At 36.5% G+C, this 25,133-nt stretch overlaps 2 protein-coding genes across 2 annotated transcripts; one reads left to right on the forward strand and one right to left on the reverse strand.

Moving 5' to 3' along the window:
* Window positions 1-75: 75 nt before the first annotated feature.
* LOC137400421 (uncharacterized) lies at window positions 76-17,818 on the forward strand. The gene is made up of 11 exons (XM_068086750.1): window positions 76-142; window positions 424-552; window positions 1,864-2,031; window positions 2,502-2,602; window positions 3,652-3,800; window positions 4,536-4,647; window positions 5,755-5,806; window positions 6,662-6,818; window positions 13,987-14,156; window positions 16,436-16,550; window positions 17,684-17,818. Exons 1-11 carry the CDS (start codon window positions 76-78, stop codon window positions 17,691-17,693), a joined length of 1,230 nt encoding a protein of 409 aa, XP_067942851.1. The 3' UTR covers window positions 17,694-17,818.
* A 1,826-nt stretch (window positions 17,819-19,644) lies between these two features.
* LOC137400016 (transmembrane protein 196-like) lies at window positions 19,645-24,303 on the reverse strand. The gene is made up of 5 exons (XM_068086315.1): window positions 24,162-24,303; window positions 23,378-23,577; window positions 23,055-23,111; window positions 22,706-22,853; window positions 19,645-20,239 (listed from the first exon to the last, which is right to left on the reverse strand). The coding sequence occupies exons 2-5, from the start codon at window positions 23,522-23,524 to the stop codon at window positions 19,965-19,967; spliced, it is 627 nt and encodes a 208-aa protein (XP_067942416.1). The 5' UTR covers window positions 23,525-23,577; window positions 24,162-24,303; the 3' UTR covers window positions 19,645-19,964.
* Window positions 24,304-25,133: the final 830 nt, after the last annotated feature.

A 25,133-nucleotide genomic window follows, 5' to 3' on the forward strand; every position in this document is an offset into this window, starting at 1 on the left:
AATTGAAGGTCCAGATGTTGAGTCTTACAATTTTTTTATCACCGTTGTGCCATTTGCACATATTGTGATGAGGTCATGGGTTTCAGTGGTCACATGGGCAGCATGGCTGTTAGCAGTCAGTCTTCGACAAGCTCTCAGTACGGTAAGACACTCGTATCTCATTGAATTATGTGATATATACTATAATACTAAGGGAAGCATTTGGTAGCTTAGTAATATCACAAGTTGGAAAACATCCTTCATTCCATTTTAAAAATCAAACAAGCAGAGATTTGGCAGCAGTATGAAGTTGTGGGCCACATGAAGATTACAGCATTTGTCAATTCCATGCTGATAGCTATTTGTTTGTCCAACCATGAGTGGTCAGGTAGTTTATGGTTTGTCAGTAGTACTGTCTAACAGTTTGATGAGTTTCTTGAACAGCTGAAACCACGAGCAAAAGGGTTACTACTAGCAGCAACACATCTGGTACTGATGGCAGTGCTAGTAGCAGTAGTGGGGAGGACAGCCAAGGAAGTTCAGAAGTATCCGGTAGAACGAAATCTAAACAGGGTATGTACCTTCCTACTCCTAGTAGAAGGTTTTCATTCGTTGCGTAACAATTTAATAATCTAACAATTATTTTGAAAATGACATTGTTCGCTGCTTCAACAATCTTCTACCTAATAGCCATTCGCTTAGCAAAGAAAGGTATTTTAAACACTGTCGGCCATACTGTCAAACCATTTACTTGTTTTTTTTTTTAAATTAAGTTATGGCCAACAATAAAGTAATATATATGTATATCTATATATACACTAGATTAATGCCTGGCGTTGCCTTAGTAATAAAAGTCTGCACAGAAAATTTATTTTTATTTAACATATAGCAACAGTTACCATTGTAGCTTTCAAATTTTATATCATGAAAAAAGTGTTTTGTGCAATTTAAATAAATTCGGAGAAAAAATAAAACAACTGCGCAACTAACTTTCAAACTTCACATCATGACGAAAATGTTTTGTGCAAGTCTAATAAATTAAGAAACAAAATAAAACATTTATAAAAGTGTTCAATTGTAAATGTGAAATATAAGCAAGTAATAGATAAATTAAGTCTTTTTTGCTATGATTACAATAAAAGATGATTTATTAATTATACAGTTAATACGAACTGGGAAAACAAAATAAAAATCCTGCATGTGTTGAATTAATAATAACAATTCGTACATAGAAGTGTGTGTGTATAAAAATGTTACTGTTCTAGAAGAAGCTATTGAAAAAAGAAAATTTTTTGAATACAACGATACTGGGACCTCTTGATACTGGTACAAATGCAAAAATGAGATATCATACTGTGTTTGTCTGACCGAACAGAGAAAGAATGTAGAGGCTATTCCTACCCGAGATAATACAATTGTCTGCGTAAAAGCCTTGACCTTCACCGCAATTTAGCAATTGAACCTTATGAAAAACCGGAAATAGAAGTTCACGAAAACACGAAAAAGCATAGTTTCAATTAATACGTCATTTAGCATGCGTCATCGATAAAAGGGTGTATACAGTATGTATATAGTAAAAGCTATGAGTTGTAAGAATCTGTGTAGACTCGTGGTTAAACAATTCGATTACTAACCTATGGTTGCGTTCTTCGCGAGTTCAAATCCAGCAAAATGTGAACTTTTAATTCCTAAGTTTTAATAGCTATAGCCAGACATACCGAAAGACACACATACATACACACATACAACAAAATTTCAGATTTATATTATAAAAGCATCCCACCATTTGTATCCAGCCCATGTGTTATGTACATATACTTGCATGTTTGCTTACTTACTGCTGTCAGCATACCATTTATATTAGCTTGTCGCTGTCTGCTGCAGATAACAACATTAATAAGGTGAAATATGAATATCACATGAAGAAGGCTAGAGTTGGCAAAAAATGCAATGAGATCGTCTTTCCTGACCAATCATCATCGAGCTGTAAAGAGGATACCGCATACGCAGACATTCTTTCTTCGACTGTCGTTCGCAGGAAGAATGAAGAGAGTAAGTTGGCTGCCTATATCCTGACAGCGTAGTTGCATCAGAACCATACGTGTCTATTGACATATATACACATCTATTGAGATATATACACATCTATTGAGATATATACGAGTCTATTTACTTATATACATATCTATTGTGCATCATTCAAATGCATTTTATGAGGTTAATGTGATAGTATCTTTTACATTAAAAAAAGGCTGCTATTAATTTATAACCTAGTTGTGACCATGCAATTGTGATTGATCACTGATATTTTTACACCGAAAGATCTACAGGCAAATGAAAATATTTTTAACTACATTTTCCGGTCTACTAACATCTGCAGAGATTTTCTTTCAAAAAGTAGCTCAGAAGATCACAGCTGCAATTTCATTTTTTTGGGACTAAGTGAAATATTTTTAGTTATGGTTGTTTCGCCTTATCAAAGTCCTTCTAGAATTGCTATAGCTGTTTCCTCTGGTATTCAGGGCTGCACGGGAATCTGGCTGCTCCTGTGAAGCAACGTCTACTGTACCCAGGCTTAGCTAAGGCTATCAGGGAAAGACATGAAAGGAAGCATGTGGACACGGTGCGTAGACAAGCATGATTTTCTAGTGACAATTACTAAACTTATATAAGGCAGTCCTAGAGATAACCTTGCCCTCCAATAGAATTCTGCTCTAATAAACTCACTATGAATTTCATATGCATATATATATATTTATTAGCAATAATTTCATTTCAAATAGAATGTTTTTCAATTTATGCCATACAAAAGTAGTAAAACAAAAAAATAGCAACAGTTAGCCACTAAAATAGAATAAATAATTTTACAAATAGTTTTTAAAATGCTTTTCTCCACTAAGAGAACGAGTATTAGGTGGAGGATTGTTAAAGCAGCTGGCAATGATATATTCGAAATAGTTGGTATGGGTTATAGCTAAACCTTGTGTCCTGACTTATGGCATATATTACCAATTCTTATATTGTTTTGAAGCATTTCTCTCCTTGTCTCTACACCTAGTCACTAGATGACCTCACTACTTCCTCCTTTGTGTCCTAATTCACACTTCTTTCCTTAGCCATACTACAACAGCCTAGAAGTAGGCCACTGTTCAAGCATTGTGTTTATGCTCTCATAATGTTTGTTTGTTTGTTTATTCCATCAATAGGAAAATAGAACAAAAATTGAAGTAATAAACACATCACATGGTTGTCAACATAAAAGTGTATAATTAATTTCGAATAATGAACAATAATTATAACAACACAAAGGAGGTGATGATGAGACCTATATGTGAACTGGACCATGTAGTAAACCATACTATTTAGCGTGTTACATGTTACTTTAATGACTCCCAGGTTTGCATGCACCGCTTTTATTTATCAAAACTAGAGTTGCTTTTAGATATCCTTGTTTGTACTGATGCGCACATAAGCTTTTGGTTTGTTTGTTGCTAGGTGTTGAGTCATTGTTTAAACCAATGATATGCGAGGGCCATGTTTGACTTCATGTCTGAAATGCTCTTCTGTTCAGAAAATAATCTAATCAACAGTTTTTTTCTTAATGTTTCATTTCTATTGCTGTCTTTGTAAACTTTCAATGGCAAAGACATTGAAAGTTTCACACATTTGCAGAGAGCTCAAAGGATGAAGTTATTTGCCGCTGCCTTAGAGAAGGCAATTGACTTTTCAACGCTGGAGTTCAAAGACTTTGCAACAGAGCACATAGAGTTGACTCCCATCAAAGGTCGGAAATACCGTCAAAGTGACGCTGGCTTCTATGAGTGAGTACATGGCAGGAAATATCAGTGCTTTAGCATCACACTGATATGATATTTGGTACGCATCGCAGGTGTTTGACGACGAACACTGTCAAATTTTTGTTGTAAGTTATTTGTCGTGCTAACTTTTTGAGCTTCAAACTTTGTGGTTATAAACTATAGTATATCATTGCAAGCAAAATCAGGTTAGATTTGGAACAGTACTGGTTGGTTAGCAATCCAAAGTATTCTTATTTTGTCAGCCTTGTTTCAGGATGTGGCTGAATGTAGCGTATGCAAGTATAAATTAGCTCTCTTTCTCTCTGTCTCGTTTTTCTTATACCCAGTTTGGGTGCTTATGAGAATTAACACAGCGCTTAACTATGGTTATTTTTAACATGTCAACAACCTGCTGAACATGTCAACAACCTGCTGAACATTTCAACAACCTGCTGGACATGTCAACAGCTTGCTGAACATGTCAACAACCTGCTGAACATGTCAACAACCTGCTGAACATGTCAACAACCTGCTGAACATGTCAACAACCTGCTGAACATGTAAAACTGTAAAATTGGCTTTTTTATTTTCATTGGTTTTAAAAATTTCAAAAGATTTCTTTGATTTCAAAAGATTTTATTCAGAGATTCTACATTTTCAGATATTGCTCTACTTTTATCACCCGGCTTGTTCGTTTTTCATAATCCCATCTGACTACTGTAGATAACAGTTTCTACTTGTTATCTTTCTCTATTCCAGCTTACCTACTCACACATTGGCTTACTCTTCAGCCAAGAATATTGCTTACCACGAAGATGGGGACCCTGGACTAGAGTGGGGACTCCCAATACAGATAGATGCATCTAATAATGTTAGTTATCTTCTCATGATGGTGCTGTTCTCATCTATTTGCCCATAGTGGTGGATTCATGTGCTTACAAGGAATCCCGGACTAGAGTGATGATTTACAATCTTGTTATATCTCTGCTAAAGTTAGAGAAGGTCATGTCTATTCATTGTGTTTTCCATAATAAACCTTGTTCCATGTCTAAATACTTAATCATTTAACCTTTTAGAATAATACACGCTACTCGTGTAACATTTATACTAATACGAGATTTCAGTCGAGAAAAAATAGGCTGGGGTATGTAACATTCACCTCTATGCCTTAGGTATATATGCTCGGACAGAAAGCCTCCTACATCCTCAGTTAATGCTCTATGGATGCACAGTGTGACTCTCTTATCTCTGTTAACAGGAGCAGACTAGGTTTTTCTATACCGGTGATAGCTGAACTGAACGTGTGTCATATAAAGGTTAACTCAGTGCTTATGAGTTTAGGAACTACTCTGTTCAACTGTTTACTTAGTGAATTGATCTTTTTCAAAACCTGAGCATTGGTATTTCCTAGAGAGGAAATAGTCAATTTGTGCCACCAACTTTTCATCTCAATTTAAACTTGTTGTTGGCACAACATCTCAACATCAACATTTCATTATTTAAAAAATATAGAATTCTACCCATTCATACACTTTATAAATTTCTAAATTCTTTCTTAGCCTTTAATACCTTTAAAAACACTTAGTAATGGTTACATATAACACACGTCGCTCCTTAAGGGCTCCACTACTTCCACCTTCTTCCTCTACACCGGGTCATATGCAAGTCATTTTTCAAGTATCGAGAGCATGAAGCTCTTTGTCAACTATCCTCCGACAAATAAGCAGTTTTAATCACTTCAAATCAAGTCTCAAGCAACTCTTTGATTTACTCGAAGAGTTGTTGTGTATTTTTCCTCTAAATGAATTAACTAACTACAAGCTAGAGTCCAGTGCCATGACTAGCTATACTGCTGTGCATGTTGGTCCTCATTGCATCTTCTCTGTTTTACGTTTCATTGCTCTGTACTTTTTTCAGCAAACTAAAACAAACATGTCGCATTTGCTCATCATCGGCTTATCATCATCATGTATTTTAGGTGAGGCTACTGCTCGGAGACTTTGCCAAGCAGCAAGCTGTTGTCAACTCAGGTTAGTGAATAGGAGTCAAAGGAATGAACATCCGAGCACCTTATAAGCATTCCTAATTCTACGCACATAAAGCCATTAGTTGACATGATTGCGTTAGCGGAATGCAATTATGTGCAACAACTGAGTTGGTCAATTAAGCATTAACAACACTCAATGGGTACCAACAACAGATAATACTGCGGAAGTCTAGCTTAATGTGTATTAACGCAAAATAGTCATGAGCGCAGGTGACACATTCGTGTAGCCAATGTAAGGAACCATGAGTGCAGATGACACATCCGTGTAGCCAATGTAAGGAACCATGAGTGCAGGTGACACATCCGTGTAGCCAATGTAAAAAGACAGTTGTGGAGGATTACTTTTTATGGCCAAAAGTTAAATGGTATTTTCTTGAATTTTCAAGAATTTTCTTTTCACAGTCAATGCCTACATGTAGTTTATCACCCAAAAAGCTATTGGTTGTGTGTCGAGGGGTCATCATGGCGAGTGCACTTTCCCCACCAGTTAAAGAAACATAGTGGATCAATAGCAGGCTAGTATATGATTAAGGTACTTTACCCTCACATATAGTCACATACATGTTTTCCTGTTTGTTATTTCTTAACTGATGGGTTAAAGGAATTAGGGCACTCATATTCTTCTATTCTAGAATATAACTCATTATTTTTGTATTAGCCAAATGTCGGTACTCCTGTTTACCATATGCATTGGTACAGCTGGTATAGGAAAGGTAAGGGGTGTAATTAAACGCCTTCCTATTGAACCCTGGCTTGTTATTTTTCTGAGTTTTGGTGTAGTTGAAGTTTGTTTCTGTGTCCTTTATACTGTTTGTCCTACCTCTTAGCTGCCTTGCAGATCTTGTAACAGTCAAAGATAACCAGACGGCAGCTGCTAATAAAGCAAAAATCAAGAGCCACCTCGAGGCATTTAAACTGAAGAGACCAACATTCACTCTGACGGACGAGGGTTTTGTGGATGCAGATGTGAGCGTCGGAATAGCTGGAGCCAGATTGTGAGTAGCTCCTGTCATTTCTCTACCAACTTCAGGGCCTTAATCTTCTTAAATGATATGTCTGATCAGCAACTGTTGTAATTTTGTTAGAGGCAGTGTTGATAATTATTGACTTTTTTCAATAGAGAAAGCCAAGTAAATAGATTTCTAGACAACCAGATTATATGTCTATTTTACCACAAAGATTTATCTGCATGGTAATGGAAGGTAGCTGCGAGTGAATGCTCATTTTCCTCTTTAATCAGATGTACAACCATCTGCGGTTTAATAATGATCAGATATGGCAGAGTCTCACATTGTCTGGTCTCACCGTTCATTCAGCAGAAACTATGTACAGCAGACGCTCCTTCACCGTAAATAATCCTTTCCGAAAACATCTATGTTATGGGGATTTCACTTTATACAGATAGTAGAATGTATTTAAATTTCCTGATCTGTTCCAATATCGTCCCAAACTTACCCCTACGGCCCTACAGATAAGAAAATGCGAAACTTTTTTATCTAATGACCGTTCAATAATTGTGGGATTATTGATTTGTGTTGACAGTTTTTCTTTCACTGTGTAATCGTGTAAAACAGTTAAAGTGTTTTAAATTATTAGGGAAAGTGATCATTTAAACATTAAAATATCACTTTCACTAATCATTTAAAACCTATTCTGTATGCTGATGATACAAATTAATTTTTTGAGTTTAACGATTTGAATAATGAGATAGATACAGTTAATAAGGAACCTTAATAAAATTGAACAGTGGTGTAATACAGATAAATCAAACTGTAAACATGAACAAAACAATGTAAATTGTAATGAGAAACTATTAAAACAAAAATTAAATTGGAAAAACCCCTAATATTATTAGAGTTGGAGCTTCAAGAGTCATCTTCAAATTCTTAAGAATTCATTTAAACGGGTAACTGGTATGAGATGCACACATTGGTAAGCTTAATAAGCAGATAATATCTATGTTGAGCCTGATGAGTAAATGTTCCAAATTTCCACTCAAAAGTGTTATGAAACTAATATACAACACTTTTATTAACTCTAAAATTAACTCTAAAACTGTTCGGAGTCATGGGGAGATTCTCCATTTTGTTATTTTAAGAAATATGTGAATATTACGAAAGCATCTAATATGCACAATCCTTGAAAAACCATCTTCCCAGCGTACTTCATCTCAGTCCCTGTTTGTTCAGCTGTCTGTGATGCCTGTTGATAAACTTTATCAGTATAAAATTCTCTTGATAGCTCATTCAAAATTTCATTCAAGTGATGATAAAGTATAAAAAGGTTCTCACCATAGTACTATATTTTTGGAAACCCATCTACCATTACTAATATTTTATACTGCTTCCTGTCAACGAACAATTGAAAACAGAGTTCCATCACAATGGAACAGTCTTCCAAAAGATTTAAGAAAAATTTCAGCATTTAACAGATTCAAAAGAAATTTCAGTAGCCACTTGTTAAGCCTAGGCCTACTATTCGCATTTCAATGAAATATGACAAAAAATTCACCTTATTAGCCAAAATATGCCAAATTCTGTGGCGCTAGCGCCTCGACTAGCTGTAGTCCTACTGCGCATGTAGGCCTCATCATGCTTCAATATGTAGGATTTGAGCTTTCATTGATTTTTTTCTCATATAATCGATATTGTAACTATATCTTAATTCTTGCTTAATGTTATATTTCTACTAGTTGATGGAAAAAACACAAAACAAACCAAATCCTGCAAAGAAATAAATAAAAATATTGTATATGCCTAAAATAAAGCAAAACTAAAATATATGTACTGTCTTAACAACGGCATCTCAATGTATCTTCTTTTGAAGCCAGAGTTAGATATTATGGTAAAATATTGCTTTCAATGCGACTCCAACTCGTGACACTCAGCTTAGTAGACTGACACTCTAACATCTGCATCGATTGACCACCTTGAAGGTATTCCTGAATACTTGTGCAGCTATTTATTCTCTGCTTTATCGACGCACTTGACGATCTCTCATGGTACACCAGGCTATCGGGTGCTAGTGTGTATAACAGAGATACACGTAGCGTAAAACCTCTAATTGAACACTATGGTGCTCTATTTTTCAACCTTTCCTCCATAGTGGCGGTCAATTGGAGACGGCGTTCAAATAAAGGCTGGTGGTGTGTTTGTCAAATGGCTCGTCAAAATTTTTGGAAGGTAAAGTTAGCCCTATTACGGGTAAAGTGAATGCCGCCTATATTTTGCTCTTTTTTGGTGGAACAAAATTAAACCTTTTTGTTTACTTCTGCTAACTTACCTTCAACTTGTCAAAGATCTCTTGATAAATGTGCATCGAGAAACATAATATAATCGAGAAATATCTCTACTAGTTGAGGGGGTCCTACCACACAAAGCTGTCGTCAGAATAGTCACTATTAAAATCACTGTCGTCACTTTTAAAATCACTGTCGTCACTTTTAAAATCACTGTCACCTTTTTCAAATTGGTAACCAAAACAACCTCTTTCTTCACATTCGTTATTTTAATACAAATATCTATACTGGTGGCACTGGGTTGCGTTAAAAATCTGAAACTCGCTAGGTTTGAACTTCTGCTAACCAAAAGCATGACTCAACCAGCGACCTTCACAAACATATTAGTGATGTTTGGGAGCGTTGCTGATTACTCCGCGAAGAGTGACAGCCGTCTTAGGTTTTTAGAGCTATATTTCTTGTACTGAAAATAGACCGAGATTGCCTTTAATAATCACTGTCAGTCACAGACTTGGAAACGGATTTGCAGTCAATGTCGTGGCATTTCATTGCTTTAATTATTTGGCAGTCTATAAATGCTAGGCCAGATGCTTCAAACCAAAACTAGTGAAGTTTCGGTTGACCGTGGTGATTTATGAACAAATAATAAGTTAGTAACGGTACGGCATCACGTAACAAAATTTCCGTTGGTTCTAACCAAAATCACGAAATGATTGAAACACACAGAATTATTCTGCGCTGCTAGAATCGTGCTAGCGAGCACGATCTCAGCAGCTTTTGCAATTAGTATAGTCCAAGAGACGTATAATGACACACAATAGTAAAAGTATAATTGCAAATCAACATAGTACACACGATGCAACTGCTTAGATTTCGTTATTGAATGTATTTATTGTTTGGACGCTATAGCTACAATTTGTTTATTTTTTAATTATATTTCCTTTTTAGCAGCAAAAGATTTGTGGTAGAGAATGTCGACATCTCTAGCGCAAACAAGTCAGTTGCATCGTATTTACTATGATAACTTTCTGTAATAATTTTCTTGTGTGTCGCATTATGTTTTCGGACTACATATATCTTAAAATTTGCTAAAGTCGTGTTCGCCAACTAATAATAGCGCGACTTAGACAGTTACATCGTGTGTTCTATGTTGAAATGCTTTCGTATTTTTATTGTGTGTCACGGTACATGTCTTGGACTATACTAATTGCTAAAGCTGCTGGAATCGTGCTCGCTAATAATTTCTCTAATCTGTTAAAAGCGTTCGTCGACGAACTCGGTGGGCATGCACAGCTCAAATAATTCTGTGAATTTCGACCGATTAATTCTGCGTTTTTCGTGATTTCGGCCAGAACTCCGAACCAACGAAAAATTCGTTACGTGCAGCCGTACCTTTAGTAATCTTATTTACGCAATCCTCGTCACCTGCATTGGTAAATGGTCGTCTCGTCTGTCACTTTTTAAATATCCCTGTCGTCGCGTCGTCAGAATCGTCACAAAACATGGGAGGACCCCCAGTTGATATCTATTGTATGCAATTGACCTGAGATGATATTATAGCCTGTGTTCTTCTTTGCAATTTGTTGGCATTTTAATTTTTATTTCATTCTAAATTTGAAGACGTATTTTTATTTTATATTCATATTGAACATTGTTTAATAAAAGCTCATTGCACTCACTGATATGTTCGCTAGTTTGCAGCCAAAACTAGCTTTTTATGTGCAATAGAAGTGGAGTTATGAGCGTCGATTCATTTTGAGCTATGTTAAGATAGCCGCAAGGATGCTATTAAATAACATTCTTTAAACCTGCATGTTTGTAAGTTATAAGATGATAATCTATAAAATGATACAAATATATATTCATGAACAAGTGACATAAACGAACCATACCTATTTTACATGCAGAAACAAAAATTAACGTTTTTAAAACAAAAATACTTGTATTTGCATCATTTGTTCAGATAGCTGCGTTCTGATTATTGCTTTCGATAAAACGAACATCTTCTAGTTGTCCAATACCTTCCACAATATCTTCTAGCCTCAACTCTTCTTCTGCACTGCTGAAGTAGTCCATACAGTGCACCCTCGTGATACGATGTTAATCCGCTCCAAGACTGGCATCGTATAGTGAAAAAATTGTATGTCGGGGTATAGAACCCATTGTAATTATACAATGGAAAAATGCAAGGTAAAAATCGTCCAAAATTTTATAAAAATGCGGTACATATTGAAAATTAGTAACAAAATAGTATGTTAATTTATGTTTTAGTATGTATTTAGAATTAGTTTACTGAATTTCAACTTATTATCATGAAATTTTATCCTTCATAAGTTTCTGTCTTCACTTTCGTTATAAAATTTAGCGTGTCTGGTTGAAACCTTTTTCAATAAGAAAGGCCGAGCGATGCAGTTATCGAAAGCGGCCTGTCACACACCTGACCATTTAATGGCTACCGAAAAGAAAAATGAAATTTTATTTACTATTATACCGGACGTACATACCTTTGGAGTAACGTGACTTTAGCTGGTACATGTAGCGAATAAAGCAGAGAGGAGGTAAAAACGTATCAACGTTAATTATGTTGCTGTACATTTGAAGGCTAATTTAATACGTAATGAAATGGAATTTTTAGCAGGCGAAAGAAAGTTGTCTAGTCCTGTCCAATTTTTCTTCTGATTTAAAAGAAAAAATGCTGGTGCAATGCAGAAAACTGCTAGCTAGCTAACGCTTGTAGAAGGATCCAGAGAAGGTGCTACAGTAGTTTTTCTTGTATGAAACGTGTACAAGAATCAATGTAACCATACATACAAAGTTTGTACGTATTTATACACTAGAGGACAAGGCTTTAACAAGTTTCAGAAAGTAATGTGAATGCATCAACTATCTTGAGTAGCTAGTTATATGAGTTACATACATACGATGAATTGTATTCACATAGGAGATAACAAGCCCATCTGCAAAGACATTGTTAAACAAGAACATAAAACAAAATCAAAAGGAAACAAGTAAAATGAATAAAATATGAAAAACGTGCCACACAAGAGATAAATAATATATATTATACATGTATTGTTTTAATGTAACATTCCACATCAGTAAATTAAACACTTGAAACATTTCTGCCAATGTGGGGGTTTTCTGTATCTTCTACCTCCTCGCCCTTACTAATTGGTTGCTCCTTTTGAATGCTGATCGCGTGCATGGCCTTCTAACTCTTTCAAATCTTCAGTCGTAAGCTTCTTGTGCTTGCTTTAATGGAGTTCTTGTTTTAATAATAATTGCAAATGCTGATTGGTTGCAATCATATTCCTTGACAATGTTAATAATACGGGAGCCTTCTATTTACGACATCCAACTTTGTTGACATAGAAATCATTTTTCTTTCGTTTTGTATCAGTCTCAGATTCCATAGCTAACGAATTAAATGTAGATACTCGTAGTTATATACGTATGCTGACTAAAAATTTATAGTAAAATATATTATAACGCTACAAATGAATATTTCCTCTGCCTTGAGTATTTTACACGAAATTTTCCACGCGGAATTCTGACATGGGAGGAGTCGATCATCGTGTCTCTTCTAAACGTTCTGAAAATGTTTTTGGCACACTATGTTTCGGTGTCTTTTTTTATTTCGACGTGCGTTTTGAGCACACCGACCGCCAAATTTTAACTCGGGCGAAACTTTTCTCACAATCGTATGGTGAAATAAAATTCGTATAGCGAGGTGAAGATCTCACAATGTTTGACTTCGTAAGGTGAAAAAATCGTATATCAGAGTAATCGTATCTCGAGGGTACACTGTATTAGCGTCCAAAAATTTTTTTGGCAGAGCGAAACTTTCACGTGTTGCATTTAGCACCAATGCAATGCCTAAATGTATGCTCGCTAAACATAACCTTCGGGCCAAAACTTGCAAACCGGTTTTTATATGCATGTCCTTTGACATATTAGGACCGCATTAAACAAGGAACTACTATTAGCCTGAGACAGTAATTATTTTTATAGCGTTGCTCTGAAAGTTCATCTACCATCGTAAACAGAAAGCAGTTTTTTTCTATATGTAAGCTACTTCGAAGTAAAAAGATTCCATTAAACAGAGAACTACTACTAGCCTGAGACCGCTATTGATTATTTCTATGGTGTTGTTTTCAAAGTTTTAATGAAAAAAATGAAAATCTTTAGAATTTGACAATGAGAGAATGAATTGTTAATTGATTGTTCTCCTGATTAGTTGATACCATGGGCTCGTAAAGATCAAATAATGTCAAAGTGGCGTTCAATTGAAGAGTGGCGGTCTATTTTTCAACCCTTTCAGGGTGGCGGTCAATTGGAGGTGACGGTCAAATAGAGGTGGCATTCAATTAGAGGTTTTACGGTATACATCGTTTTCTTCCCAACTGCGGCAAGAAAGAAAACAATACTTTCACACTGTGGCTAACTATGGGGCCCTCATTATTCAAATCGACTATAAGAACTCGCACCCACTTGACGCTTTACGTTATATGGAATTCCTTACATAATATAAAGTAAAAGCTTTACATAAATTATTTAGGTCAAGTAGAATTTTTGTAAAATGAGGTTTGCATTATAGGAGTGTCTACTGTTTTGCTTTGATATTGTTGGTAATCGAGCTTATGCTAAGGTTCCTACATTGTGCATGTCTGTTACAAAGATGAGGGTTACCATTATCACTCTTTACAAATCATTCATTCTCTTTACAGGCTGGTAGATATAACTCACACAGGACAACTCGCTACTAGCAATGTTGTATTTTTGGCAAGAGCTAATTTATGTAGAATAAGTTTTTACTTGGCTGCACTGATGTTTTACATGTACCAGTTTTCAGACCTATGACTGTGGATTTACAGCTTTTTGTTTTCTTAGAAAACTGTTGTGATCTGGATTTAATCGCTTTTTAGCTTTGAGAAAAAGGTCGAGGAGGAGCTGGATTGGCCTCCAAAGCATCAAAGGGAGGAGTGTGAGAAGAAAGAATCTTGTGCTAGAAGAAGGTCAAGCGGTCGAACAAAGACCAGAAGAGATAGCTGTCGGTCATCAGAGGCAGGGAGGAGAGGTAGTGAGTGGACTAGAGGTAGTCATAAATCTTTAGTTACATTAGTCTCCAGTTTATTGGGGTAGTGAGTGTCGGAACTTTGTATCAACCCTATCAATATAAATAGTTAACAGGCCTTGGCAGCGATGCCATCTTATGCTTGTCGGGTTTTATATTAACCACCAGAACATGTTTTTTTACTACAAAATCATCAGTAAAAATACAGTACGGCGTTTAGCATATTACTGTCGGTCATGAATTGCTTTGTTAACGCTGTACATAACACCCATATGTTAATGCTGTAGATCACACCCATACCAAAAAAATGTGTGGTTTGGAATGTCAGCAATACATTGTCTACTTGCTGTATCTAAGCGAAAGTGCTGGTAGGGAAAAACGTACCATTTTGAATTGACTGAAAGGCTGAAAAAGTTCATTTCTAGTAACCCTAAACTCGAATCAGTTTTATTTTGTTTTATAGTGTTCCTCATTAGTCTTTATATATGGCCAAAGATGCTCTTACAGAAACCGATATATGAAGACCACTGGTGTGAAGACCTTTTTTGAATAATTCTCTATGCCTTTGAATTGTTGGACCCAGATTGTTTATTTCTAGTTTAACTCATTTTATTGACCCCAAAATAATTTTCTACGGGGCTGATTTTGATCTTTGCGAATTGGCTAACACATAAATTCTTTTGTTCTAGAATATAACTCATTTCTCTATGGATTTTCTGTAAGCAAGAAACAGGAAGTTAAATATTTTATATTTTTAAAGAGTGAACACTCACCGATATTCACTTGGTGTTGTTCACTCACCGATATACAATTCTTCTGGCAGGTATTTTGCGAATTAAAAAAACTTGCTACCCGAGTAATCTCGATGTTGTCACATGATATCACATTGTTTATCTAGTAATTAAGATTTTCTCAACAAATGTGTATCTAGTCATTTGCATTTTCTTGTTTTTGTAAGACCTCTCATCAGTAGCCAATATTTTGCGGGTCAATTATTTTTCAATATATTATCTAGTTGGTTACCTAGCAACAATAAGTAGTCAACTATTATAATAACTGTGTGCAAATCGCTTCAAAACGTTTGTTGTCGGCCATTTGTTTGGTCTGCTTCATATTTTGATTAGCGATAGCCAAAGTTTGCTTTACTGTCAAAATAGCATTTATATTCGTCAGCAATTGTTGGAAGTTAGCAAAGTCAGTTTCTATACTCCACGGGATCATTCCAATATGTTAAGTTCCTAGATAATCTATCAGTATTTTCTTCATCATTGGGTGTTTATTGAGCAATTATATTGAAGGCTTCTTTTTCAGCACCTCTTTTTTTTTACATGAAACATTTGTATGTTTATCAGTTTGCTTAATAATGATTTTTAACAATAAATTGCACCTGTTTAGGTAAGGTTAACTATGCAATATACAGTAATACCATGGGATACGAGATTAATGCGTTCCGGAACTGAGCTTGGCATTAATTCACTTGTATCTCAAATTATTTTCTCTTATATAAAATACCTCACTACAAATTAATCCGTTTCAGTCAGAAAAAAACATAAATAAAAACAGAATTTTATAATGGACGAACACACTTTTAATAGATCTAATTCACCACCTATGCTCACAAGGTAACCAATATTCATCTAGTGATTTTGGCCTGCTATAAAATGTGACATTATATACAGTCCTATATGGAGTTCTTCCTTTTTCGAGACAGACGGTAGCAGCTATCTGCGATTATGAGAGAGAGGTTTGACGGCAACACATTCGGTACACTCTACTTTTGTGACAATATAGCAAATTGTAATTGTGAGATAATTTAGTTTACTGCGCGCCCACTTGAAAATAAGTGTGAATCTTACACTAAATCTTGTGAAAAAATTTATTTTTCCTCGTTTTTAAACTCGTTTGCGCTTTCCCTTTTAGTCGGCCTTTTTAAGTCTTTTCACTACGAGAAAGACCGAGCGATGCTGTTTTCAAGCAGCCTCTTGCATGCTCGACAACCTATAAGCCACATCAAGAAGCATCTAGTATACTCCTATTTCAAATTTGTCTCGTACCTCAAGGTCAAAATTTTCTCGGAGTTCTCTTAAATTCTCAAGTTCATCGCATGTCGGGACACTTAAATCTCAAGGTATTACTGTAGTACGATGATAAACCTTGAGAGATGAAAACAAAATCATTTCTTCAGCTGAGCTTCTAGACTAGAACTCATAGGTATGATCACTTGGTTGGTTGGGTTAGGACACATCACATGTAGCGATATGACTCATTATCCAGCTACATCTTGCAATTATATTACACAGGACACAAGACTCCACGTGGCAGTACTTCCTATAGTTACTATTATGAATCTGTGCCAAAACATTCTACAATGTCTCTGAAGAGAAGAGAGCGATCTAGGGGAAGCCTTCGTAGAAGGTAAATATTTCTCTTTTAAATGTAAAGGTTCTGCTCTTTTCTGCAGGAGGCCAGCTACCTTAAAGGTTGCCTTGCAACAAAATTCACATTACAGTTATTTGGTATCAAAAGATTCACTATGTCTTACTCTGCTGTGCTGAATGTGCAAAATATGTGGGAATGTGATTATAAACTCTTATAAAAGCTCAAAAACGAACAGTTAATCGCCGCCATCACTAGACCGCTGTAGATTAGAATTTCTTTCCAAAACGGCTCAAATGGGATGTAGTTGTACAAGATGGCTTCTGTTTACACTTTCATGCAACCTCATTCGTCGAAATATCTTCACAAATGTACTTCACCCATTCAATAAAACCATGTCTATTGTTCTTATGCGTCTATTTCATTATCATTGTAATGCTGTCATTTTGAGCACTGATATCTCAACACCTACCGTAAAAATTTGTTCAAGTTTTTAACCTTAGCTCGAAGGAGTGCATATCATCCTCTAATAAACATGATGAGCCTGTTGGTCACCTGTGATAGTCGGATAATGCTGCAGAAATTATTCACACTGTTTGGCAGCAAGTATGTGTCACGTGATCAGATTACAACTAGACGGTTAGACCAAGCCGAAACAAAACTGTAAAGTAGCGAGCATCTACATTTGATAAGGGCTCTTCGGTAAAACCCGAAGTGTTTGTCATAAACTAGTGCTGAGAAGTTTTATATTGAGCTTTTTATTGACCTCTCAATTCACATGATAACGCCACTTGTCGAAACAATAACCAAGTTGGCTTGAGTACGTCAGCAAAACAAATTCAAGCAAAATTCAGCAAAATAAATTACAAGCTCTTAAAAGCTCAAATACGAACAGTTAATCGTCGCCATCACGAAACTGCCGTAGATTGAATACAACCGATTAGAATGTATTTTATGTGGTATGTGATGGTTGTGACGTTTAAAACAGACATTACAGTGAATTAGTGCCAAGATTCGTCTGTAATGAAATACGAAATTGGTATATCGTAGCAGAAATGTGTTTTTTCATTTGTCATATTATACCAATTTTAATGCCACTTTCAAGGTTATTAAAAATATTGCGAAAAAAAATGTAGACCTCATCCTTTCAACATTCACATCCTTTGTTTCAGGTTCACATAACTCCATGTTCCACACGCTGCAAATCCTCTCTTCCTACACGGGTCTTAATTTGTCTTCTTCAAGTATTCAAGAATATGCTCCTTCTTCCAATGTCATAACGTTAGTATATGCTATAATTGTATCTGCACTGAACACTAATAAGTGCTCTGTAACACACAGTTGGCAGGCCAACGTATTCAGTCAAGTCTAGACATGATTATTTATTAATTAACTGTCAGTTTGAAATAAATGTCATTACAAGTATTACGTTGTTTATCTGTTGTTTGTATTACGTTGTTTATCTGTTGTTTGTATTACGTTGTTTATCTGTTGTTTGTATTATGTTGTTTATTTGTTGTTCGTATTACGTTGTTTATCTGTTGTTTGTATTACGTTGTTTATCTGTTGTTTGTATTACGTTGTTTATCTGTTGTTTGTATTACGTTGTTTATCTGTTGTTTGTATTACGTTGTTTATCTGTTGTTTGTATTACGTTGTTTATCTGTTGTTTGTATTACGTTGTTTATCTGTTGTTTATCATGTCAAATCAGTGGGAGGAGATAGGACACCAGCTTAGTAGGTTCATAGCGTTCCGTCATATCTTGGTTCTACGGAAACCAGCGAATCGTTGCAGTTGTAATCACTATTTGAGATCTTAGATAATTTATTAAGAGTCAATGGGCTCACGGGTCTGGGATTTAAAAAAGATGAGCACTACGCTGAAATGACCCTTTTTTACAAAGCTTGAAGGTCAAGGACAATATTGTGAATGCGCCATCCAAATAAATTTCTAAGTTTTTTAAAACTAAGTGTGAGCTCCAAAGTTTCACTGTATATAGAAAAGAGTCGTCTGGAACTCCATATCCCTGGAATTAGGCATAAATTATGGCAAACATAAGCCAAGTTTGACATAAAGTCATTTCCTGGCAAACATTGTGTTAACAAGTGTATTTACCAAGTGCATATCATTAGTTGTAAATGTGAAGTCATAATGCATAGCTATCACCAAATTAACTGTTATCTTTGCCCGACTATATCATCTAATTTAAACTTGGTGTCACTTTAATCGGTTGGTAAAACAATAAAACTACATCAAGATGGTGTTATAAATGAGGACTCTGTAAAACTTAAGTTCCAACTGACTAGTGATAAGAAGTGTGTGTGGTCTACAGCTCGCCTTTATACAATACACTGAAGGATGCACAAAAAATAATATATAATGTAATGTAACTATCCAGCATTATAAATGCATTTGGTAGTCTTATATTGTCAGCAATAGACCTGTACTGATTCCACTATGATTAACACACGCAAAGGTCGTGACCTCCTGTCTATAGAAACATGGTTATCCTGACTTCTAAAGCCTGGTTGTACCATCGTTTGAGCCTTAGCTGTTTAGAATGTGATGAACTCACCGAGACTAGAGGTAACCATAGTTCAGAAGAAGGCTCATGCTGTCGGCAGCATATTGATATCCAACCTGAGTTTATATGCTAATATAAAGTACAATACAATTTAAGCGTATACTTTTTATGTGGAGTTACACTGTGCACACTTCATCATCGTGTTATATCAATAAGTCGGCAAGCGTTTGTTTCCAGTGCCGCAGGCTCACCTAAGCTTGTCCTTTTGTTTAGTATCACACCGTTATATACTCTCAGCTGTCTACTGCACTATCGCTTACCTATTGTAGCCTATGCAACGTCATTCAATCAGCTAAAGGTGAAGTAGGCATGTTTGCTGGCTTGTATCCTACAACTGCTGGCACATGTTTTCTCAGCGTATGAAATGCACGGACTACAATTTAGTAAATGCTTTTCATACACGAGAGCACATGTACCAGCTGTAGTAGGATTCGACCCATAATATACAAGTACGATCCGAAGTCAAATCTGTTATATTTTTAATGTGTAACAGATTTTGGTTTTGTAACATATACACTGCTGAGAACATGTTACAGAGCTAGGTGCGCATGAAAATTGAATTTAAATGCCATTCCTGAACAATACACACAATTTCTCGCTGGTTTGCAAGAACCTCTTACAAGTTGAAACAGCCATTTATTATTTATATTTTCTTCTCTATAGTTTTTCTTGAACGTAAAGGAAGGACACGCGGAAACCTTTGAAGATAGTTTAGATGAGTGAGCACAAGTTACACTGTGTACAAAGTGTATAACACTCTGTTCTAGGTACACTCTGTACCAGGTCAGCGCTATGATGCTTTGCATATACCTGTATGCATATATTCTACAACCATGATCTGCACTGGTGCGAATGAGTTATACACCGACTACAATGGTTGTGACGCTATTGCTCCTTCGGCATGTTCTTGTAGCATAAGTTGAGACTCTGCTGCCAATATGCCTGCGCCTTCTGTTTTATTATTCTTATTCCTGTTTCCGGCATCGTTAGTCATGTTAATCTCGATGTCTTTGAGGCCTTCGAGGACGGTGATACTGAAAGTTCCGTCCTTCTGCTTGTGCACTTGCTTTTGTGCCCATTTCGCAACTCGTAGACTCACGAGTCCTGACGTAATGCATATGAGAACCTCACCACCAGCTATTGCTGCAATACGTATATGAGTTTAGTTTAGACAATAGCAATAGAGGTATCATTCACTAGAGTCATAGATGTGCATAACAAAGGAAAGAAGGTGCAATATATACAGTATCTGTAGTGGCTACAGTTGTTGCTACGATGTGTATATATGTAAATTTAATTCAGACAATAGCAATAGAGATATCATTCTAGAATCATAGATATGAATAAGCAAGACTAGGAGATACAATCTATGCAGTAGTTTTAGTGGCTACACATTTGACAAAATTCTCAGTTGATGCGTTGGTCTTATAGAACAAAAAGCAATGTTAACAGATTTAAACTTGTGAGAGAAGATTGCATCAATAGAAGATTAATATATGTTAGCTATTAAGCAAACATTTAAATCACTCAATGTACAGTATATGCTATGCAATGATGGCTTTTTGGGGCGCTTTGATTGCCAGAGACTTCTTAATGAGGTGTGAATTAATCATTTTAATGCACATTGTCATCTTAATGATAGGGAATAGGGTGAAGCATGAAATGGTGTTTCAAGATACAAAGGTATACGATTTGCTAAAAGTAAACGAGTCAGAATTAACAAACTTATAACTTCAACTACAGCTACATCACAACTCTAGCAGAGGCTTGCTAAACCCAGCAGCAGGGTAGTGTGACACTGGTCAGTTTTATTTACCCTGACAGGTCTTGACCAGGGTGAAAGGTTACCTTTCCTTAGAATTAGTACATTATAAATATTCATAGCTTTTGGTACATATTGCCCTCACTTGCAATACCCTCATTTGTAATACCTTCACTTGTAATGCCCTCATTAGCGGTGCTCTCCTTAGCAGTGCCCTCACTTGCAATGCTTTCGCTTGTAATGCCCTCACTTGTAATGCCCTCACTTGCAGTGCCCTCCCTAACAGTGCCCTCACTTGCAGTGCTTTCGCTTGTAATGCCCTCACTTGTAATGCCCTCACTTGATGTGCCCTCCCTAGCAGTGCCCTCACTTGCAGTGCTTTCGCTTGTAATGCCCTTACTTGATGTGCCCTCACTAGCAGTACCCTCACTTTCAGTGCTTTCGCTTGTAATGCCCTCACTTGATGTGCCCTCATCAGTGCCCTCACTTTTAATGCCTTCACTAGCTGTGCCCTCACTTGCAGTGCCTCCACTCGTAATGCCCTCATTTGCTGTGTCCTCACTAGCAGTGCCCTCACCTTCTGTGCCTTCACTTTTACTGGTCTCACTCTCAGTGCTATACTTTTAACACATAGTAAGTTTTATATAGATGAATTGCTGCTGCCAGCCCATTAAATACTTGCAGCAGTGAGAAATTTGGCCTCACAGCCAAACTTTAGCTGCTCAACTAAATCTGGCTCGTTTCAGACATTTTTTTAACAAAACTTACATTTTCTAGAAACTCGATTTACAATGTTTTGAAGATAGAACTAGTTGTTTCAAAATCACAAAATTATACACTTTTTGTCATGCGATTCAATGACACTCTTGAACCATACTCCTGCGGTATAACTCAGTTGGAAAAGCTTATCTGTCTGCACGCAGTGTCATGTCAAATAATATCTGAGACTCTAGTGTCAATCAATGACATGAGCAGGCAAGTGCATTAAAGCGAGAGAGTCTCATATAGCTAGGCTAGTGAACTGAATATTCAGAGGCAGCGACGCTGATGGAGCGTGGCTTAGTTTAGTCGATATGATAGGGTTACTTGTTGGCCACCACTTTGCAAATACAGCAATCCTGCTGACCTCAGCGTAACCCTACCCAACTGGTTAGGTTAGCACATAGCCTATCTGTCAGGAAGGAGTCATGAGCAGTAATTGACACATTGCACAGAAAGCGCTTCACGAATTTGATTTAGTTTATGCCATTAGCTCTGCTGCCTAAGTTTCCTTAGGGGCATCGGGCAGCCATTGATGTAATTCGATTACACTTTGCAAATATTGCATGTAATTCATCGCTGCTCACAGCAATTATCTCACGCAGAATTGAGAAAAAAGTATAAACGCTTTCATTGATTTTTAGCTAATAGACTGCCGATTAGGATTAGCCTTAAAACCTAAACTCCGCATCACCTGAGGGTAGGAAATCTACTTACCAACATTGCTTCAACCTTCAAGCGTGTAAAAATAGACCACTTCTTAAAGTACAGCGATACAAAGGACAAACCAAGTACCTGCACATCACACATTAATTGCTCCTGCATGAAGGCTTCTTAAAATGTAAATTTTCAGAAATTTCCTTGTCTTTCTTTGACCAAAATATGCAAGATTACATTTTCTAAGCCTTTTGCTGTTAGATGATTGATTGACAGCATGCTAATAGAAAAAGTTTAAAAAAAATAGCAACAAGTTTTTTGGGGACTTCAATGGCTGAGCTCGGAGGTCTCGGTCTTTCAAGATTGTTTAGATAGCAAAGTACTGATGAAGAGTTTGAGTTAGTATGGAATCATACATTGAGACAGCTTACCTAATGCTGTGATGACCAAGGGGTCACTGGACTCCTTCTTCAGCGTGTCACCGTCCGACATATGGTTGACAAGGCCGAGACGAAGCAGTTGTATGTTGACCACTGCCACAACCATAGACACCGTAGAGAAGGCAGCAAAACACATAATCTAAAATAGATGATAATTATTATGAATGTATTTAAGCCCTTGAGTGCTGGACATCGTGTGACAGTCAACTAAAGTTCGTAGTCTACAGAAATCATGCCATCAATGGCAAAAACTTAACTCGCCGAGGATAGTACAATCAAGCATAACATAAAATGTCTTAGGAAGTAATTTAAACTAGAATAAGGTTTTTAGTTTACTCACCAGATAAACTGTCTTCTTCTGGGCACACAGGACTCCCATAATGGCTGTTAGGAGAAACTGTAAAATAACATAGTCTCACAGACAGCTCCACTACCACTAGGATCTTTTCCTGCAGTTGTGCTGTTGGTTTTATAACTAGTGATTGGTATGAAAATTACAAAGTAGGCCTACTTTATGCAAATTATTAGCACTAGTTAAAATGTGCTGTGAGTAAAAGTAAATATGCTGTTTTCTCCGAAGTTATTCTCAATAAATTAAAAAAAACATCACAGTAATTAAGGTGGTAAACATTCGAAGGCAAAGTGTATAAGCAGCACGCTTACGAAAGCACCGCTCCAGATAGGGGAGACCTTGTGGGCCATCCATATGTCAGCAGTCATTGAGGAAGCAATTCCTATGCAGATGCTAAGGACGGCTATAAGGCCGTGGCACCCTGAAAGGATGTAGACAGCCACCAGCACGTACCACATGCTGGTAACCGCTTTCTTCACTCCCTTCCCTCAGATTTGAGCTGGAAAATGTTCTGTAAAAACCCACACAGGGAAGAATATGACTGCAATCTTTTTTGAAACGGTAGTACAAAGGTATACACGGAGTATACAAAGGCTATACAAAGAGTTTGCATAGATAAACGCTCTTTTGTTCACAATAAACCTACAGAGTTCAGATGAAATTGCCATTATGAGCCATAGCTAGCATTTGACATTGTTTATCAAAATATTTTTTGAGATTCAACATAAGAACTATTTCTGCCTCGATTATTTCACACATAATCTGTATTTTACAAGCTTATGAGAGTTGCTTTGTGCTCCCATTAACAGATGATCTATTTGAGTTTTTACCACAAGCCACTTATAAGAAAACATACCAAATTGAAGACGCAAAACAATATCATCAATGAACAACAGTGCCATACAATATTCTTGAGCCAGAATTTGACTAAACAGTGATAAAGAAGGTATGTGAGCACATCAGATGATACAATCGAAACCATCTCTAAAATCTGTTGCCGAAACTCCTGCCTCGGTGCTGAAGTGGATTTATTATCTCACAGCTGTATACCATACCAATGCTAGCCCAAGATATGTGATTATAGCCTATACATACCTTACCCTGGCGAAAGTACGTCGTCATAAGAAGCCTTCTAGTATCCTTATATTATTGTTTGCTTTTCAGTTGTAATGCGTAAGACAATACGTATTGGAGTGTGTTTGCGTAAGTCAGCATGCCATACTATGAACAGCTGAAGAGCCCATTATCAGCCCTGCCTATGCACACACTCGAGCTAAGAAGGTGTATAATATAGTTTGCTAGCTACCAATCCTGCTCAACTCCTGTTATATTACTCAATATGACCTGACCTTGAGATGATATGCTTTTCTCTAGCTGATGCTGATAGCTTTTATTGACAGAATTCGAGCATACAATATGGAACGAGTTAATGGCCGGTCTGCTCGTAGCGTCTCTAACATTACACATGATGAACTAACTTCCTGAGGAAAGAAAATTAAGGGCAGCTCTGTGCATGCCTTTCATGGTTTAGGGAGGCTTATTGTAACACAATATTTTGTTGTTTAAAACACTTAAAACATTTAATAAAAAGCCTAAAAACTGTTAAAATTTAGTTTACATTAATATATCTACAAGCAGTAAAACCATGGAGTTATACACCCACAAAAACATTTCTGTTAGCAGTTTTATTGTTATGTTTTAAATGAAAAAAACCAAGAATAACATTCAATATTTAGGCATATAAGGGGATTTCTAAAGCATCTCACGAGCAAATTCGTCTTCGTTGTGTTTGGTTTTATGGGTTTGAAAGTTAATTTTTTTAGCATATGATAAATGGAATAATACTCGATGAGTTACGATCAAAACCTTATCCCATCGTTAACCTGACCTTGAGCCACTGTCCCTAACCTTGCTTTAATCCTAGCCCTGCACAAATTTTACCCTTAGCCTCGCACTAATTCCTAGCCCTGAACTAATCCATAGCCCTGCACTAATCTTATCCTAGCCTCGCTCCAGCCTCAACTCTAGCCCTGCACTAATCCATCGCCCTGCACTAACCCCGTCCTA

This window comes from Watersipora subatra, chromosome 7 (genome assembly GCF_963576615.1).
Source record: "Watersipora subatra chromosome 7, tzWatSuba1.1, whole genome shotgun sequence".
In the NCBI taxonomy this organism is placed as follows: domain Eukaryota; kingdom Metazoa; phylum Bryozoa; class Gymnolaemata; order Cheilostomatida; family Watersiporidae; genus Watersipora; species Watersipora subatra.

What these genes read in the sequence shown, in the direction of transcription:
- LOC137400421 (XM_068086750.1), top strand. Translation starts at nt 76, where the DNA reads ATGGGTTTCAGTGGTCACATGGGCAGCATGGCTGTTAGCAGTCAGTCT. An exon ending in AAAGGAAGCATGTGGACACG is followed by an intron (nt 2,603 to 3,651) that starts GTGCGTAGACAA and finishes ACACATTTGCAG; the next exon opens with AGAGCTCAAAGGATGAAGTT. An exon ending in AGATAGATGCATCTAATAAT is followed by an intron (nt 4,648 to 5,754) that starts GTTAGTTATCTT and finishes CATGTATTTTAG; the next exon opens with GTGAGGCTACTGCTCGGAGA.
- LOC137400016 (XM_068086315.1), bottom strand. Translation starts at nt 23,524, where the DNA reads ATGTGGTACGTGCTGGTGGCTGTCTACATCCTTTCAGGGTGCCACGGC. An exon ending in CTATCTGGAGCGGTGCTTTC is followed by an intron (nt 23,112 to 23,377) that starts GTAAGCGTGCTG and finishes GTTATTTTACAG; the next exon opens with TTTCTCCTAACAGCCATTAT. An exon ending in CTTGGTCATCACAGCATTAG is followed by an intron (nt 20,240 to 22,705) that starts GTAAGCTGTCTC and finishes TACGTATTGCAG; the next exon opens with CAATAGCTGGTGGTGAGGTT.